At 38.7% G+C, this 20,961-nt stretch overlaps 1 protein-coding gene across 1 annotated transcript; it reads right to left on the bottom strand.

The window, feature by feature from the left end:
• Nucleotides 1-7,108: 7,108 nt before the first annotated feature.
• Nucleotides 7,109-18,541, bottom strand: arl6ip5b (ADP-ribosylation factor-like 6 interacting protein 5b). Its single transcript, XM_079848507.1, has 3 exons — nucleotides 18,001-18,541; nucleotides 11,371-11,588; nucleotides 7,109-7,797 (listed from the first exon to the last, which is right to left on the bottom strand). The coding sequence occupies exons 1-3, from the start codon at nucleotides 18,177-18,179 to the stop codon at nucleotides 7,622-7,624; spliced, it is 573 nt and encodes a 190-aa protein (XP_079704633.1). The 5' UTR covers nucleotides 18,180-18,541; the 3' UTR covers nucleotides 7,109-7,621.
• Nucleotides 18,542-20,961: the final 2,420 nt, after the last annotated feature.

A 20,961-nucleotide genomic window follows, 5' to 3' on the forward strand; every position in this document is an offset into this window, starting at 1 on the left:
TATATATATATATATATATATATATATATATATATATATATATATATTATTATTATTATTATTATTATGTGTGTGTGTGTGTGTGTTTAATAACACTAATAAAATAAAAATGTACATTGAGCTAAAAAAACAAACAAACAAAGAAACAACAACCTCTAAACATAATTAACATCAATGGAACTGTTCCCAAAAAGCCCGCCAAGGTAATATTAGCCTATGACATCATATACAAAAACATTTTGTGCACAAAAACAAGTTCATTGTGCACATGCTTTTAATTAATACACTTTACACAGTCACATTATTTTCATTGTGGGGACTCAACCAGAGAATGTCTAATAAGGCGAGAAGTTTCACTCTCAGTACACTTCCGGCTTCTGGACTGGTTGCAGTTCCACTCTGGCTCCACATGAGGGCGCTCACAGGACGAGTGCAGTTCCACTCTGGCTCCACATGAGGGCGCTCACAGGACGAGTGCAGAGTGAATGGAGGGCTATGGGGGGAGGTCTATACCCCTCAAAATCCACTTTTCTCAGGATATAATTTTTTGTCTAGTAATTTGAATGTTGTATTCGAAAGAAGATGCAAAGAAATTACACATTGCTGGGTGTTAGATTTTTTAGAGTCACTTATTTGCTTTAAAAAGTCTTTTAAAGTGTCAATGACGTCATACACATCGTTCGACCAGAGATACTGCTTTACGGCAATCCTTCAGTCGCTTTGTTGCTTTCGCGCTCTGCACTTTCTTTTCTCTCGAGGCATCGACAACACAGCTGACACAGGCAAACACATGTGCTAGAAGAGTTTTTGTTTTGTTTGTTTCTGGTCCCGCTGCCGATGCCATCAAGCGGTATCTCTGGTCGTAATCAGTCCTTCACTGACCAATCAAATGACTCTCCGTAGACGGGCTCTGACTCAACTCTAGCCTGACTACGTCAGACTTCGTACTTCCGCTCAATTTCAGTTCGCTTCTGTAGTCAGTCTGAGACAGCGTAATAGCTTTCCGTTTTCCTCCGGCCTGAAAACAGCCGGCCAATCAACGAACAGAGGGCGGGCTGAGAGCCGTGACGTAGACGCTGATTGTACCGTGGATGCGTAGATTTACTTCACATAATCTGGAAAAGTCGTTCACAGGCATGTTCACTCCGGTATTTCGCTCGATGGTTTTGTTTTCGCATCATACAAGTTAGATGCGGCTGAGCATGCGCATAACACACGCCATAACCAAACGTTATGTGATTGGCTTACGGGTAACCAATGATTTTAAACTTCAGACAAGCATATACAATCATATATAAAATCAACTCATTGCGAAGATTCATCAATTATCAATCACAATCAGTGACTTAATGCATCATATAGTGTCCTCAGGCTCACCATCATCATATAAAAGGGGTTCATCGGGAATACAAAGGAAACTTAATTTTTATTAACAAAAAACATTCTAGGAACATTGATTTGTAACATTCCAAGAACATAAAAATGTCCTGTTTCTTTAATGTTAATATAACGTAATTTAAAGGTTAGTATAATGTTCCTGAAACATCACAGAAGAATCATTTAATCAAAAGTTGATTAAGAGGTTTAATTGCTGATAATGTTTTGTTAGAGATCACCATCATGGTGATCAGTGTTTGCTGTAGTTGGGCTCTTGACCCTTGATTTTCTTGGTTTATTTCTCTTTCAGCAATTGCGGGTGTTTTCAGAAAATGAAATTCTGCATTAATGAAGAAAGAGATGGATGAAGAGGCAGCTCCACATGTCCGTTTAATAGTAGACAAATGACGGCATTAATGTGGTTTAAAAAACTGCTTTTTCTGTACTTTCATGACTGACTTCAAAAAGTCGAAGCATTAATGAAGGAAAAAGTAGTAAACAAATTCAGCCTTTGACACAACCTCTTTATTAGTTGAGACACACAGACATCAACACTCACCAAACAAACCTCATCAATGGTGACAATCAGTAAATATTCAAATACAAATAGTAAAAGAATTAAGCTGCATAATTTATTCGTGCCGCAATGCATGCTGGGAGCCATGAAGCAGTTTTGTATGCTGGCGTGAAGCATGTCACCACTGTTGAAGTTTATACGCCGATTGTTTATGTATGTGAGTGTAATTTAAAAACTTAAAAACTAAAAACTAAATAAAAAACTAATTAATAAATTCCTGCTCATGTTTTCATTTTTTCATTTTCAAAATAGTATTACATGGTCAGTAGCACATTAAACAAAACCACAGTATTTAAGTGAATTAATAACAAAACACCCTTTTGATCAGTGATTAGCCTTCAGATGAGATCAGTAAATCAGAGGGTTCACCCGCTGCCCCGTGTCAAGCCTGCCAAAGCCACGCTCTACTTTTTAATATATCCTGCTCACTTTACAGTTTAAAATCCCAAAAACAAACCTTGTTCTAGAATGCTGAACACATTTACAATTTAATATTGATTCAGTTTATTAGAGGTCTATGTTTTAAATGAATATTTTGGTGGGACCCTGATCCACCTGCCCTTACAGACGAGCTACGTGCTAATATACAGAGTGTTTAACCCTCTGATGGTCTTTATTTATGTCTACACTCGAGTTTTTTGGGGTCTCTAGAGACCCCAGAAAATAACATTTAATTTTGTAACAAGATAATAGTTTTTTTTTTTTTTACAAATGTAATTTTATTCTGTTTGTTAATGTTTTTACTCAACATTTGTGCAGTTTTTGGAGAATTTATGATATTTTTTAAATTTCTATAAATAAATTAATAAATAAATATTTAAATAGCCTTTTTACAAAAAAACAGCATTTGATGTAAAATTCATTTTATAAAAGACCCAGATTTCTAACTTTCATTCATGGGGATAACATGGATTATTTTAAATGGTTTAATGTAACATTTTTGCCCATTTTTTGGAAAATGCAGTTTTAAAATAAAAAATAATAATTTTAACCACTAGATGGCTATAGAGCTCCAGTATATGCTATTTGCTATTAGACTACCTGAAAGATATCTTTTCACAAGTTGGATTCAGTTGGATTCATATCTAAATATTATAAAATCACAATTATAACAAAAATAAAATATTTTTGTCAAAGTTTAGCATTTTTTTGTACCAAAAAAAACCCCAGTTTTTCAATAATGTTACATTATGATTAGAATCAAACCTGAACAAAATGTTACAAAGAGAAATGTTGGAGTCTTAAGATTTTATCATTTATTTCAATCATTTATTTTTAATCTAATTCTAGATTCTAGACACACACAATTGCGTGTGTGTGTGTGTGTGTCTGAGAGATAAAGAGAGAGAGAGTGTGTGAGTACAGTGTGTGAGTGTCTGAGAGATAAAGAGAGAGAGTGTGTGTGTGTGTGTGTGTGTGTGTGTGTGTGTGTGTGTGTGTGTGTGTGTGTGTGTGTGTCTCTGTGTGTGTGTGTGTGTGTGTGTGTGTGTGTGTGTGTGAGTGAGTACACATTGTCGATGTCAGTGTGACCACTTTATATTTGTGTTGGTTCTGCATTTTGGATGATTTTATTTGACAAATTATAGCCTTACAAATGTGTGTGTGTGTGTGTGTGTGTACATTTTCAATGTGTCAGTGTCACCAATTTATTTTTGTGGTGGTATTGCATTTTGGATGATTTTATTTTACAAATGATAAGAGAACAGTTTTTATAGTCTCAAAAATGTATTCCTCTATGTGTGTGTGTGTGTGTGTGTGTATACACACGTGTTGTGAGCAATATAATTTAGCATTGTGGATGTTTTTTGCATTGGTGGAAGTGTGCCACTTTATTTGTGCCATTTCTGTCGATGTGTTCTGCGTTGTTTCTGATTTTGATGATGAATTTTGTCTATTTTGATTGGAGACCCCGAAGACCACGAGTGTCACAATTTTTGTCACGCTAACATAAAAACAGATATCATTCCACTTTATTTTTTTTTTTGTAGATCTAGAAAGTGTTGAGAGCCGTAGAAGGTTTCATACCATTTGGACAAAGGGAACATTTTTTTTAATTTGAGCAAAAGTCATTTGGGGTCCCAAAAGACCCCATAAACCATCAGAGGGTTAATGAAGCTTAGACGTATCGTTAACGCAATTTACACAACACACAATGTTATTATATTTTAATTATATTGAAAATAGCTATATAAAATGTTGGTAAAAATTAAATTATACTTGAAACTATAACCATCATTAGCAACTGCTTTAAAGGGAAATATTGACTGATTGATTCAACCGATTCGTTCAAAACTGCAGATTCATTTAGGAACAAGTCTGTCTTAATGAACGGGTCCCTGAATCACTGACTCACCCGATTCCTTTAAAAATGCTGGAAGTTCTTCTTGTGTTGATCGGAGACGCAGCGGTTCTTCTGTGACTCTGTTTGAAACTATTTTCATCGGCAGGGTAGAGAAAAAACAAAACAACATTGAGGCTAAAACATATGTGTCAGGAAACACAGACTCGCAGGAATAGTGAGTAACAATAACACAACTTTATTTCAAACAGGTGAACATCAAGGTGAGCATTTTCAGGTCAACAACAACCAGGAAGATGAAGATGAAGCAGTCCAGTGCAGGTATTTTGCAACCAAGCGGCAACCTCCCTGTCTCTCTCTTGAAACCAACACGGAAGTGAATTAAACGGCAAATCATCGACTGGCCGCTTGAGGCTGCAGAAGTGAGTCAAATCTGCATCTCTCCCATGTTGAAATGCCCAAGGTTTGAGGTGAGAGACATGGGACACTGGATGAATATGGTGAGCAGGTCATTTCAATTGGAAGGATACTAGATTGATTTGCTTATCGATCTCAAAGGAGCCAATGAACCTGGGACTCAATTCGGAAGACGTAGACGGATGGTGGAGAGCCATACCTTCTGTCCGGGTTGATAGGATGGTGTCTGGGTTTGCCGGACATCCGCATGGCTCTCCTGGTGACAAATTGCTCCTTGCATATGGTGAGATGCTGAGTCCCAGACCCTCTCGCTTTCTTGGAACCAGTAATCTAAAAACAGTTGGAGGGTTCCCCGTACCACAGGAACAAGTACACACTGTTCACACTGGTACTTAATTGGCACAGGGAATTCTTTGCGTACTTTTCCCATGCCAGAAACTGGCTCCAGGAGTTCTAGTGATTATGACAGAAGGTTTGGAGGAATCGTCCGATATTCTGGACTTTCCTTTCCATCTACCCGTTTGATTGGGGATGGTTGCCCGATGATAGACTTACGGTCACATCTAGGAGTTTAAAGAAGGCCTTCCAAACCCTTGAAATTAGCTGGGGTCCACAGTCTGAGACAATGTCTTTGGGAAGGACGTAGTGACGAAAAACGTGATTGAATAACAACTCATCTATTTCCATGGCCGTGCGTAATCTTTTGAGTGGAATCAACCGACAGGATTTGGAGAATCAATCTACCACAACAAGGATACAGGTATTTCCATTGGAAAGAGGCAAATCAGTCATGAAATCCACCCCTAGATGTGACCGGGACGATTGGGCATGGGCGGCGGAAAGAGTCTCCCTGATGGTAGCTAGCAGGTGACTTGGATATATCGCAATCACAAGGAGTGTTTACATCTGCCAAACAGAAGTCCATTTTTGACCTACTGAACATATTTCTCTCCAAAGAGTCCTTGATCATGAACTTTCTATACATACTCGTTGACTTCTTCTGATGTTACATCAGCCATTCAGTAGTCAACATCTGACCTATTGAACATATTTCTGGCCAAGGAATCCACAAAATATTTATTAATATATACTTCTGATTTTAAATAAGCAAGACAGTGGTCCATATCTGACCAACTGAACATATTTCTGGCCAAAAGTGTCCTTGAACCTGAACTTTCTATACATACTGATTGACTCCTTCTGATGTTAAATCAGACATACTCAGTTCAAATTTGACATAATGAACATATTTCTGAACCAAAAGTACTTGATCAAGAACTTTCTATACATTATCATTGACTCTTTGTTACACCAGCCATACAGAAGTCCATATTTGACCTACTGAACATTTATTTCTGGCCAAAGACCACTTGATCTTGAATTTTCTATACATATTATTTAACTCCTTCTTATGTTAAATCAGCCATACATAAGTCCATATTTGACCTGCTAAGCAAATATCTGGCAAAAGATTACTTGGGCATGAATTGATATTAGTTGACTCCTTCAGATGTTATATCAGCCAAACAGAAGTCCATATTTGACTTACTGAACATATTTCTGGCCAAAGAACACTCTATCTTGAATTTCCCACATATTCTCATTGACTCCTTGTGATGTTATATTTGGAATTATGTGCATTGTTGTTTTCTCACTTTAACCACTAACAAAGTTATGTATGTAAACCTGTAATATAAATCTGAACACACACACACACACACACCACAATTTGTTTTAAGCATAATAAATGATAAGAATATTTCTCTGTGAAAAATAAGCCTTTATTCAAAATTAGCACTAGGCTAAACATCTTAAATTGCTCTGCAGCTTGAGATTGCATGCTTATGTAGGAAAAAAACAAAAAACAAAAACGAGTTTTAGCAATTCACACTCCAGATATTATCTAGGCGACCAACACTTGATCATGCATTATCTGCAATTATCAAATGAGCTTTGAAATCAAATATAGGATCTAACTAGTGGCCCTCTATAAGGTTTCACTGCACAATCGGAAGTGAAGGAATGTTACCTGCAAAAATGTAACACCATAAAAAGGTAACATTGCCTTTGATACCTTCTGCCAAAATTGTGCAGAAGAGAAGAATTCTTTAAGCACTTGAAATATCTGGATGTTAATGAGTAAAAATCCCAATCCCAATCCCAAACGTACTGTATCTGAATTCAACCATGCATTACTTTGAAAGAAAAGACAATTACCTGAAATCTGATTTCTGCAAAAGCGCTTGTTCACTTTATTACTGACTCGTATCATGCCCAAACTTTTCCACATTCATTAAATCTCTTCAAACCAGTGAGTTAACAATAAATGTGCATTTATATGATATCAGAAGCATAAAGGTTTGTTCACTGCTGAGGTTGTTAGCCAAAAACAAAACATGCACAACTAGTTTTCAGCAATAAATACAATCCTTCAGATATCATAGCTCATGTGAAAACATTTAATTTTAATTATTAATGTGCAATAGATGATTGATGATTGCTTTCACCATAGGGGAAACATAAGGTATAACCAAACCTGTATTTTCTATGATGATAAATATTTCAAAGTGCCTTAAGTGACTGTCTATAGAACTCTTACAAATCATACACTTTTATGCAGATTCCTTTGGTATAAAAACAAAAACAGACTAAATGTCAATGGAAGCTGCATGTACAAAGGAAACGAGTTTAGGATATCTAGCTAAGACAATAGTTTGATAGACAGTCTTAGCAAGAACTATACACATCATTTTAAATAGTTCCAATCATTAGTTTTGGTGATGTGACGTGACAAACATATTGTTTTGAAATTTGGTCATACTTTGGCATTTAAAAGATATTTCCATTTCTGGAATTTGGTTGTCAAACCAATACCACAAAAAAAAACAAAAAAAAAAACACCTTAAGAAGAAACAGTGTCTGAATATCGTTGACACTGATGTGCTTCATGCTCAATCTTTCAGCTTGCTCTCCAAGAAATCTTGAATTTTGTTGATTTTTTCTTCTTGTTGATCCAGGAGATCCAGTATGACTCCCATGGGCGTCTTCTTTAGGCCAACACCCTCAATCTTGTTCTCCAACTTGTTCTTTATGCTGCGAAGTCTCAGAGAAGCGTGGATAAGGATCACTGAAGGGGCGAAACACAAGACTACTACTGAATCTTGAGCAACAATACCTCTCTTGATGAACAGAAACTGGACACATGGTAATATATTACATGCTATGAGGCTGTACACTCAACAAAGCCAACAGAGAAAGACGACTACTCTGCATTTAACGCTGTTTCTCCCTGTAGTCTTTCCCAGTGTATAGTATAGGGCCACTGGATGCAGTGCAATCGTTTATTATTATAATTTTACTTGATTCAAATTTCCTTTGAAATACATTTACAACACATACATAGCGATAAATTGGAAGCCGCTTAAAGGGATAGTTCACCCAAAATGGAAAATTATGTCATTAATTACTCACCCTCACATCTTTCCAAACCTCTAACACTCTCGTTCATCTTCAGAACACAAATGAAGATCTTTTTAATGAAATCTGAGAGCTTTCTGACCCTCCGTAGAACTGTCACTTTGATGCAAAAAGTTCATAAAGAGATCGTAAAACTAGTCCATATGAATTGAGAGGTTTAGTTAAAATTTTCTGTAGAGACTCAATCGTTTTATATGATGAACAGATTTAATTCAGCTATTTATTCGCATATATAGAAGCTCAACTGAACATGCACATTTGAGCTTCAGCAAGAACCAATGAGGTTCAATCTTGTGTGTCCAGCATGTTCGGTTGAGCTTCCTTTTGTGTTTGCTGATCAATGTTTATATGTGAATAGAAGCCTAAATTAAATCTGTTAGGGTGAGTGCGATCATGTGAAAGCTCTCAGATTTCATCAAAAATATCTTCATTTGTGTTCCAAAGATGAATGAAAGTGTTACGGGTTTGGAACGCCATTAGGGTGAGTAATTAAAGACCCAACCTAACCCTTTAATTCTCAGACATTTTTTGTCTTTAGTTTGTACAGAGTTATTTTTAAGATCCCATTACATGTTTACTGCTGTAAAAGGCTCCTGCAGTGGTTTTAGGCAGGGATGTTGCCAAGAATCTGATTGGCTACTGTCAGCAAGTGCTAAAATGGAATATGCTGTAATTAGCTAATGGTGTTTTGTGTTGCCATAGCAACATGCAAAAACACTCTTCTAAATCTCTTCCTGTTTTACACAGTAACACAAAATACTCATGCGGCATGAGTCTATCCTGAGTAAATAATAATCATGTTAGGTCTGTTATTATGAATGTCACTCACTGATATAATGTAGTAGCTCAGGTCCTCCAACATTAAAGGGATAGTTAGTTCGATTACAATTCTGTCATCATTTACTCAGCCTCCTAGATCATTTCAACGTACTCCTCCTGAACTTTGTTAGTGAAACATAATTTAGTGTTCACACCAGCGTACAATATCATTGTTTATTCTAAGCGTGCTGCAGTTTTGTTGTCTGCTGCTTTAAATGCTCGATAGCCTGGTTAAAACCAGACCATTCTCAGGCCTTGTCCACACGAAGCCGGTGCGTTCCCTATCCGATCATTTTTTTTCCTCATTCTAAAAAAAAAATCCGTAAACACGGCGTCGTCTCAAGAAATATCTACGTACACACGAAACCACTGAAACCGACTGAAAACGGTGTAGTATATATGCCAGACCAGTATGGGGCGCTGTAATTCTGCCACAGAGATACACTATACACGGAGAAGAAGACTTTGAGCATGCGCATAACCTTGCGCGCTGTATTCGAACCAAGAAGAAGACGAAGATTATCGCTTGTTGCTCACCACAGTTGCATAGAAGCAATAGATTCTGCTGTAATAAAGCTAGTAGGCTTAGTAGCTTCTGCAGCACGAACACAATCATGTAAGTCCGCCATTATTGTTGTTGCTGTTACGCGTGACACAGACGGCACGTGATGTGATGACATCATCGTTTCACAAAATATACGGATTGGCTGTACACACGAAACCGCAAGGGTGTCGTTTTCAGATTTATCCACTTTGAGACCCGGTTTCAAAAAATAGCGGTTTCAGTCTCCCAAAACGCCGGATCCGTGTGGACGAAAAGCCAATACGATAAAAAATGTATACGTATACAGCGAAACGCGTCTCCGTGTGGACGGGCCCTCAGTAGTAACTGAGATATGGTCTGGCAAAGCTTCATTAATAACTCATTTCCAAAGGGGCGTCACCAACGGACGTCGCTCAAATGCCTCTGGGCGCAATTGGATAGACCTAAAACCAATCAGAGCGATCGTCATCATGTAAAGCCATATGCTGCGTCCCAATTCGCCTAAGTTACACTACACCATAAAAGTTTGCACTCTTTTTGTGAAGAAAAGGTATTTACTTTTGAATGTGTAGCAAAAAAGTAGGCAAGCTTTGGGACATACTACTTCGTCATCTTTATCGGACGGATCTGTCGCGTGCATCCTGTCACTTAAACTGCCCTGTCGATCATCGTGTCACAAATCCTCTATTAAATCTAATTTAATTTCCTACCGTTTCGGAGAGAAATGTAGTAGCACGTTCATCTGCCAGTGGGTCTTTCATGGAGACTGTCCTCATGTGTTTGCAATTTGAATATAATAATGCATTTAAAAGTTGAACGGACGTCGCTCAAATGCCTCTGGGCGCAATTGGATAGACCTAAAACCAATCAGAGCGATCGTCATTGTGTAAAGCCCGCCTCAACGTTTCTGATTGGTGCCGCGATTTCGTCGGATTAAAAACGGGCTTGAATGAGCTCTTTGCCAGACTACTTGCAGAGCAAATCTAAATTTGCCGGAAGTTGTCTGGGTTTTCCCAGGCTAAATGCTCGAGCTCTTTGAAGCAGAATGGATTCTGATTGGCTTCAATGTTTTTATCATTCATCAGCTGGAAAAACTAATTCTGAAAGTGATTCCAACGATATTGTTTCTCTGTGCCGTTGCTGTTATAGTTGTGGTGTGAACACTGCTATTCTTTTATATGCTTTTTAGAACTTTATCGATAATCCTTGGTGTGAACGGCCCTTCGGAATGACACGAGTGAGTAAATGATGACAGAATATTTTAGTTTTGGGTGAAAAACTGAAACCATTGAGAAATCTGTTTTTCATAGCAAATTTGATAGTAAAATTAGTTACTTTTGTCAAACATGATGAGATGCCAACAGGCATTACTGGTGTAGAAAAGATCTGTATTATTCTACATAAATACCACTCACTTGATCTGGGTAAACTCTAACACTTTTGCAAAATAAACAAATTCTTCACACTTGAAAATAAATGTGCTTTATTGGTATTGATTGGTGGTGGTTGAGGAGATTCCCCCCTCTATGAATAGCGCTTTGAGTGCCGAGAAAAGAATAATAATTATTATTATTGATGGTTCCATGAAGATCGTTTAACATCCATGGAACCTTTCCATTGCACAAAAGGTTCTTTATAAGGATTTACACTAAGAAAAAGAACTGAAAGGTTCTCTGTGGAACTTCAGTGCCATTGCTTTGGTTCTCTTTAGGAACCTTTATTTTTAGAGTGGGTGACAAATACGTAAAGATTGTTCCTACAATGGCACTGGTGACATAAACAAGACATAAACAGAAATGACATGATAGTGCACTTGTAATAAGGCAGTGCAAATCCAGGAGATCTAACACTAGTACTCACAGAGCATTGGGAATGTGATGCCAAAGAGAAACACCATCACTCCTCCACACAAGGACAACAGGAAGTAGCTGACTCCCATCACACCCACGACAAACAGGGCGGGATTTTTCTTCTTGAAGTTCTTGATCACGGCTTTATTCTCTCCAGCCCACACAGAGCCCGTGAAGACCAGAGCCACAACTGCCCCACCGAGAAACATGCCCAACGGGTTCAGGAAACTGAAAAACACACACAAGTCATTTAATGCACAGCAATGGCATTAATCAATCAATATTATTGCTATTATTACATTGTGTTAAAGTGTGCTGTATGCAATTTTTTGTCTACATTTAGCCGGCTGCTTGTTTTCTAGCCTCATCCACCTAAAATCTCATTGGGCCGATGCACTGCTCCTTACCTCATGTATATTAATCAGCAAGTACTGTGGAAATCACATTTGGTGTGGACAGACAACTCGTTACCATATATTTCCCTATAAATGAATGATCAATATATTTAACAGTATATTATATACCTTATACATATTATATACATATAAAAATATACAGAATAATATATTGTGTTAATATATTACAATATATTGAATAATACATAAGGAATTGACGCTTTTTTTGCGGCTTAATTTTAACATTTGCTCTTCTTTAACAGTCAAAAGCAAAGCATGCTGGGAGCTAAATCTGTTGCAACTCATTCCGTGAATGTGTGTGTATATGTATGTGCGAACATACATTCACATTTATATGGGAACATGTATGTGCAATATATGTACACAATAAAGGATAAAACTGTGAATATTACATGTAATGCTATTTTTGTCTTTATTTATAAATATTATATATATATATATATATATATATATATATATATATATATATATATATATATATATATGGCCATACATGGTCAATGCATACATTGCAGTATATTGAAAAATATAAGCACTAGTTTCCCATATACGGAAATGTATTATGTAATATATCCCATTACATTTTACAGTATATTCCCATATATTTTTGTTCCGTAAGAGTAGGAGACTGTGTTAAGGGCTGTTCACACCTAGGATGATAACTATACAGTTTTAATAATCATTATATTTCTATGAGAATAGTGAAGGCTACACCCAAGCCATACCAGCAACAACACAGAGGAACGATCTAGTTTGAAACACTTTAAGATCAATTTGTATTTAAAGCGACAGACGTCAAAACTGCAGCACAAATCTGTTGGTGTGGAAGCTGTAGTTATCGTTCCTGGTGTGAAAGGGCCTTTAACCCTCTGTTATAACACAAAGTAAGAAATGTGGCTGTTAAATAATAAATAGTGACAGCTCAGACCCCAAACAGATAGGTGTTGGGTAGGTGACAAATAATGCACATTTAAATATTTGTTGGTTACATATTCTGTGCCAAATTTTCACTGCAAACTTACACTCAGGTGGCACTGAAGCGCTTCTGATGTGGCAATTAGTGTCCACACACAGAATGTTTAACGCTGCTCAGAGGATGAATGCATTTACACAGCAACTGAGCAGCACAGAGCAGTCTGGCCTTACCAGAAAGTGTTTTAGATGATGTGACTGATCACCATTTATTCTAGGTTTCCAGATATTTAAATGACCATTTATATGTCAATTCAACTCAAAATGTATATACACTGCCCAGTGCCCAGCCCTAAAAAATGTGCTTTAATCACCTAGTTGTCATGGTATTTGCAGTAAAACTGTATTATAAATGGTCATCAATCCACGAAAAAAACATGGTTACAACAATTTCACTATAATAAAACCATGGTTAATTGTCGTAAGGGTGTTTATTATCAGTCAAATTCATTTAAAAATGTAAATTCAACAGGTATGAAATATGATCAGTTAGAGAAAACGTCTCGGGTTCCTCGTGTAACCATGGTTCCCAGAGAGTATGGAACGAGACATTGCGTCGAAGATGATGGGGAACATATAAAATCCCCTGATCATCTTAGGCAAGCAGATTTTATAGGCTGTTAAAAGGGTTGAATACAGTGATATGCACACAAAACAGTCTCAGCTGGAGCCCTGTCATTATAAGCAGGGTTTGAAATGAACTTTTTTCACTCACTGGCCAATTTGGCTACATAATTTTTAAGTATTGCTTCAATGCAAATGAACAAGCACCCCGTTATTTGTTGCGTAGTGGAGGGCCTGTTCAGGTAAGCCAGATATGAGCAGATTCTGCGCAATATACTGCATTTAATATATCATGAAGTCTAACGAGTTGAGTATTTGCGCTACATCTGAAACTCTCGTTGCCCAGACATAACATGCGGTGCAAAAGAAGGAATTTCAAGATTATAAAACTTTTGGAAAGTATTCTGTGAAGACCATCCAGCTGCTAAGCAAATGTCCTGAATAGGCATTCCTCTTGCCCAAGCACAAGATGAAGCCAATTCATATGCCTTAACACTGGCATTAAGCAGGGGCGGGGAGGGTTTAATCAACTCACACCCCGCAGAAAACTATTAGAGCATGTTTGCCCACTGCCACACATGCTAATCCCACCGCTCCGGCCCGGGATGCAGATGCTGCCCCTCGCCTGGGATAGGAGGTCCTTTGTCAGCGGATTGGGCCACAAACTGGTCCATCAGCTCCGGAAACCACGGTTGGTTGAGCCATTTCGGCGCCACCAGTAACAAGATCGCCCTTTCCTCCCTGATTTTCTGCAGCACTAGCTTCAATATATTTACTGGAGGGAAAGCATACTTCTGTTTCGCAGGCCAGCTGCTCCCGTCCAGGGGTGTCCGACAGTGAAGAGAGGGCAGTGAGTATCCTACTCCGTGGTGAAGAGGTCGACCTCCACTTCGGCAAACGAGGTCCACATCAGGCGCCCGTCTGAGGGTGTAGCCTCTATTCTCCGCGCACCACACCCTCTCTGGACGGGTCACCCTACCCGGTGTATCAACTGCCCTTGTCCAAAGCAGCCAAAGGTCTATTCTCAATAGTAAAGGTCCTTGCACACCGAGTCCGAAGTTTTCATATGCGTTTTTTCGTATTCGTCATTCGGTGGCTCTGACTTGTCAAAACACCTTTCAAAATGCTTGAACACAGAAAATCGAATCCGGTCTGAATTTTTTTATGACGGACGAAAGTTTCGTAAACGTGATTGACAAAACACGAGGTCGTATTTATTTTTTAACGTGCGAAAATTTCGGACACAAATTTCGCACTCAGTGTGCAAGGACCTTAATGCTCCTCCAGCCTGTAAAGCACCTCCCTGGCGATTGATGAATGCCGCCACCACCGCTGTGTTGTCCGTTCGAATGCTCTCACAAACAGCAGAAATTCCTGCAGGGCTAAATGAACAGCCTTCATTTCCAGGAGGTTTATATGCCACTGACTCTGGGCATCCGACCAAACCCCAAAAGCCATCTGCCATTACACAGTCTGACCACCCTCTGTCACGGGACGGGGGAATCAAAGACGGCAGGCAGAGATGAAGGATCCAAATGCAGGGAGATTTTAATGGAAATAAACAATCATAACATAAATCAGAAACAAAACAACACTGAGAAAAACAAAGAAAACACTAGGAAGACTCCTGCATGACATCAAACAACGACCGGACAGAGAACCAGAGAATACAAGGGCTATTTAAACAGAAATGGAAAAAACTACTAAACTACAACCTGGCCGCAGGAAACAGGAAAGAATACAGAAACTAGGCACAGGAAAACTTCAAAATAAAAGTCCTAAGAGCGCAAGACACAGAAGCAGATCTGACACCCTGCCCATACTGATCCCCTGATCACACATGGTCCTGTTGAACGAACCAGGGTGGCAGCATGTCACGGCAAAGTCCTGAGCGGCAAGCCGAGGCTGCAGCGGCCATCAATCCCATCAGTCCCTGGAAAGACTTCAGAGGCATGGCTTGTTCTAACCCACCCGAGATGCAGCCAGAGCATTGAAACAGTCTGAACTGGTTCCGGTGACAGCCGCGCAACCATCGATCGAAAGTCTAAAATCATTCCCAGGAATGTGATGGACTAATACCCCTTTTCCACCAAAAAAGAACTGGATCGGGACTGGTGCTGGTTCAAAGTTGGTTCAACTTGCGAACCTTCTCAAAACCTGTTTGTTTTCCCACTGACTAGAGAGCCCAGCGAACGACGTCGTTACGTCACTGTGTACGTTGCCATACGTCTTAGCTTTCCCAGAAACACTTGCGCCAACTTCAAGCATAACAATTACAATGGCGGACTACATCGTCTTTCTGCAAATGTTTCTCCTGGCTTTGCGATCCTATATTGGGGTCAGAAGAAGACCATCTTTCTTCAATCATTCTTTCTACTAGCTAGCGCAGTGTTTTTAGCAATGGCGGTCACAACCTTTCCCGTCGAGTTGTTGGTCACAATAACCCCGCCCCTGACGTAAGCATGACGTGGTAAAAGAACGGTTCTAGCCCAGCAAAGAGTTGGTGCCGCTTTGGAACCAATTTTCCTGGCCAAGAACCAGTTCTTTGGCTGTCGAAACACAAAGAACTGGTTCGTGAGTAGGCACCGGCTCCGAAACGGCACCAGCACTGCCTTGGTGGAAAAGGGGTATGAGAGGGCTGGAGCTTGCTCTTTAGGGCATGTTCCCTGACAGACTAAGTGTGCGAGAACTCTGCCTTTGTGTTCCTCCAGCACCTGCTGTGAATAGGAGATGATACCCCAATCGCCCCGGTAGTTCGACATGCGCATCCCACTGAGTCTCAAGGGGGAAAGCGCTGCTCTTATGCATGTTGTAAATGTGCAGGGTGCCAAAGCCATTTCCCAAACGGCAGAGCTTTGACCTGATGAGGGACCCCCTCGTACGCGAACCTCAGAAGACGCCTGTGATGAGGGGCTATGAAGGTGAAAGTACACGTCTCTCCAATCCATCTCTATAAACCAGTCCCGGGTTGAATATCCGCGAGGATCTGTTTTACAGTGATCATCTTGTACGAGCGTTTCACCAAAGCTTGGTTTAACAGAATGGGACGCAAGCCATCGTCCTTTATTGGGAATGAGGAGATAGTGGCTGTTTAGACCACAGTCTCGTTGGTCTGGCGACATCTCTTCCACTGATGTTTGGCCAGGAGTGTCTGGATCTCTGCCCGAAGCAGAGGAGCGTTTTGGTCAGACACTTCTGACGAGACCGAGGCCCGTAAAAGCGGGATGGTCTGCGCATGAACTGAAGCGTGCAGCCGTTTCTTATGGTACGGAGAACCCAGTCCGACACCGGCATCGCACTCCAGCATTCACGACTGCTTTTGGACTTCCGTGATTTTCTTGTTTTTACAAATGAAATCAAAAAGCATTTTATCCAATTGTCTGGTAACTTTAGGGGGGAAACATAGACTGATCTGGAGATTCCTTCAGCTTTTGACAAAAGTACCCGCACCCCTGAATTGACAGATCCCTTTGTAACCACATATTAAACCTCTTACTTAGTTTTGTTAATAATTGGATTGAAGTTTTAATTATTACGCAGATATTCATCTTCACATATAACAATTCTTCAAGAGGAAACGGAACTGATTTATTCATATTCATTCTTAGCCCAGATACATCTGAAAAATCTTGTATGCATTTCACTGCTTTAATGATTTCATTCCTATCTTTCAAAAATAAGGCAGTCATCTGCAAACCGACACAACTTGTTTTCCATAATGCTGTAATTCCTTGAAAATGTACTTCTTTTTTTTTTTAATGTGAAGGGCATCCTTTGTATAGGGTTTTGATAGTTTTTTGAAAATAACAGCAAAACCCCTCAAATGTTATTGTTTTAAGTCAAGTCACCTTTATTTAAATATCACTTTTTTACAATACAGATTGTTTCAAAGCAGCTTTACAATGATAACAGGAAAATAATGCAACAAAGTGTGTTTCTGCTGTTTCTGTAGTGTCACAGTCCAGCTTAAGTAAGTTCAGTGATGGTTAATTTTTGTTGTAAAAAAGTTATTAATTTAGTTCATTTATACATAGCCACTCTGGAGAAAACCGTGATGTTCTCATATAATATGTCAATGCAGGCAGATCAATAATATTGTTGAATATTAAGTGTTCAACTAAGCAAGCCTAAAGCCAACTAAAAAAAAAAAGAAAAAAAGTTGAGTTCTATCAACAAATAAGATAAAACTATCATCTCAACCATATTCATTGTAGTCTACAATATATCTAGTATCAATCTAATATTATTACTAATGTGCCTTCATTGAATATCCATTCTGTTCCTTGTCTATAATATTTTCTAATCCTTTTTTACAGAAAGTGACTCACCAATTCCAGAAAGCTGGGAAACACAAGGCCAGCGCGAGGCTGACATGACCATACACACACACACACACACACACACACACCAGGGTGGGTCCGTGTCAAACACATTCCACACACGAACAAGACATATTTCACATGTCTTGTTGATAACAATACGGTATTTTTCTGATTTACGATTTTAAATCCTATCTTTAACGTCCTGAACTGAAATAATGGTGCATTAAATGGAGGATATTATCTTGCTCTAGCCGAGCTGGCTGCGCCATTTATGAAAGCTTCTGAAATTATGAAATTTATACACAGATTAAATGATGCATTCACTAATAAATATAAATAATTAACATGCTGAAGATATTTACTTACCCGACAATCAGAATTACGACGATGGCGACAGCAAAGTAATTCGTCTGGAAATAAAGCAGGTTGTTGATGACTCTGTTGTTCCATTTGCTTAAATCTTTCACATCGGGTTTGGAGAATCGGTCAAGGCCAGGGTAAAAGTCCTGCCACGGTCTCAGCGGTGCGACCTCCATCCCTGCCATGATGATGATCGGATGATCTGATCACTGACAGCTCGGATGCCAACGGGACCGAGCAATGACGTCACGTGTGTGGGAAGAACGCATCGATCCGGGGAACACAAGTGGGCGGAGTCACCGGCGCGAGAGATGTCTGCGATTGGTCCACTGATCTATATAATGTCATTCTATATAGATCAGTGGATTGGTCAAGTACAATGGATCAAAAATAATAATAATGATCCTTGTCCCATTTTGTGGATTCTCCAATTCAGTAGCTGTTAACGTTTCTCACTGTCATTATTCATAATTTATTAATTATTACACAGTTCAGCAGTTTGGATACTTTTCTTCGTGCTGTCAAGATGCCGTCCAATCCAAGCGTCACATCCGGTCTAGAAATTGTGCGACACAGTTGTTGAGCTAAAATAAATATGGCATCAAGATATCTGAAAATAAGGACATTAGGACTGAGTTAAACTTCACTATCATTCAGGCATTTGAAAAGAAACTGAATGTGTTGTTAGTTAAAGCTTAGGGTTTATGCTGCTCAAGTGTTAGATATGTAGCCTACCACCCTCACTTATTAAAATGACAATCAATTTGTGTGTAGTATTAAGGAAAAAATGTTTCTCATGTTATTTTGAGAGAACGGTACACTTTATATACCGTTATATTCTGCCGACTTCTTCAAAACTTCATGTCATATCTCTAGATTAAAGCTGTATTTGTAATAATAACCATTCGACAGTACAACAGAAGCACATGGGGTCAAAATGATCACAACTAGGGTTAAGCAAAAGGTTTAATCAAAGAACAAACATACAAAAAGCATCACACAGACTTGCATAAATACATATATTTATATATATATTAATAACATTTTATATGTATAAAAAAACCTATATATCTCAACATACAGGCAAGCATTAGAAAAGTAAATGTAAAGCATGGTGGGAAATAATTGAGCTTCTGTGTGTCTGATATTCCAGAAGGCTTTGGTGCATCTTTTAATTAATCAGAATAACTGTGATGATGATGAATGATCACTGCAAATATTGTAAAAACTTATTCTGTGAATTAGATTTGTTGTCCATTGACATTTATATACACAAAATGAAAACAATTAAGTCACATCAAAAACAGCACAGTTCTCCATTAGTGACCGAACAATGAGAGGGTGTGACGTTTATTTTCAGTGTTTATCCCTTCACTCAGACAGAAAACAAAATGAAGACTTATCATACAGATTACAGGCTCTTAATAACTTTTTATTCCCCAAATTAAAGACAGTGACACACCAGGGAATGCGGCAGTAACGTATGACTCTTTTCACAATATCTATTAGTCACTAGAAGTATTTATGATTTTGCAGTCCCACTGAAATGGTAGAAAGCTTCTCCCACACAGTATAAAAATAATAAACCCATAAAGCAGTAAAATATTGATATGCTCTAAATAAATGTTCATCTCTCAACATTTCAACGCTATAAAAATAGTTTACAAATCTGACAATTATTCAGTAGTGAATGACTTTATTTAGTAATTTTGTCTTTAGTTTGCCAAGCATCAGTCAGCAAAAAAAAAAAAAAAAAAAAAAAAAAAAAAGAGAAAAATGAACATTTTCCTCTGAAAAATCCTGACCCACACGAGGCAGAACAAGAGTTTGAATGAGGGGGTTATAAGTTGGAGGTTTGGGACAAAACCCAAACCCTTCTGTGTAATCATGGGAGATTTTATTATCGTCTCAAACCTCCTGACCTCAAACACAAAATTTGTTAGGCAAGAACCAGCACCAGCTTGAATTTCAGGAATCAGCTTTGCATTACAAACAAAGCTTTACACACGTGTGAGGCGTATCCATATAGGTGTGTTACTTCAAAACATCACTAACAATTACAGATCGCAGTTTAAAACCCTGAATTGAGAATGACCTCTGAGAGTTACCAAGGTCACTATGAAAGTTTCTATGTAATCTTTGCTCAAGAAAACGGTCTGGTTTTCACAAACCAAGCACGATTTCTAATGTGAACAGACACAATCATTGGAGAAAGCCCCTTATAATCAATTTGGCAACTAATGTACACCACAGTGTGTGTGTGTGAATCTGTGTAATAATCCAATAGCATGTGTGTGTGAAGGCAGGGTTCACACAATAACTGAAGTGAACTGGCAGCTTGTGTCTTGCTTACATGCTTGATTATACAAAAAGAAAAGAAAAGAAGTTTAACAGAACAGCACTTTTGATTCCAGGCCTATGGTTTTATTTCTGCTATTAGGCATTAAACGCTCTCGATGAGGCAACTCTTTCACAGATCGCAACATGCACACGTTCACGGCATTTCAACAAGGATAAAGATGATCAAAATCTCTCATCACACTAATAAAGACATAACAAAGACGCGAAGAGAACTCAACAGTGCTTAAACCGAGAAAGACCGCAGCTTCTACTCTTGTTAGCTTAAGGACACTTAGAGGATCGTATGGACTTCACACGGCAGCTGACGGACACAGTGAAGCATGGACATCATCACAGAGTTAGAGGTGACGCACAACATCACTCAGACTGACGGGAAAAGGCCACAGTGTTGGAAGAGAGTCTCCTCATGTCAGGACAGAGCTTCTGGGGCTTCATTGTTTCGTGTGAAACTCACAGAAACACTCCACATGCACATTTTGCACCCAAAACCTCTTTTTAATAATTTGAAACATTTATTAAGTCATAGTAAAGTCTTTAAGCCAGCCACACATCAGGCGACTTTGGACCGATTTATCCCCTTCCGACAATCCTGGGTAAAGTCCCGGG

This window comes from Squalius cephalus, assembly GCF_949319135.1.
Source record: "Squalius cephalus genome assembly, chromosome: 18".
Taxonomy (NCBI): Eukaryota; Metazoa; Chordata; class Actinopteri; order Cypriniformes; family Leuciscidae; genus Squalius; species Squalius cephalus.

Bases quoted from the DNA above. Each gene is read 5' to 3' on its own strand.
- arl6ip5b (XM_079848507.1), bottom strand. From the start codon at position 18,179: ATGGCAGGGATGGAGGTCGCACCGCTGAGACCGTGGCAGGACTTTTAC. The intron at 11,589-18,000 runs GTAAGTAAATAT...TGTGTTTTTCAG, and splicing joins GTCGTAATTCTGATTGTCGG to TTTCCTGAACCCGTTGGGCA. The intron at 7,798-11,370 runs GTGAGTACTAGT...TCGCCCCTTCAG, and splicing joins CATCACATTCCCAATGCTCT to TGATCCTTATCCACGCTTCT.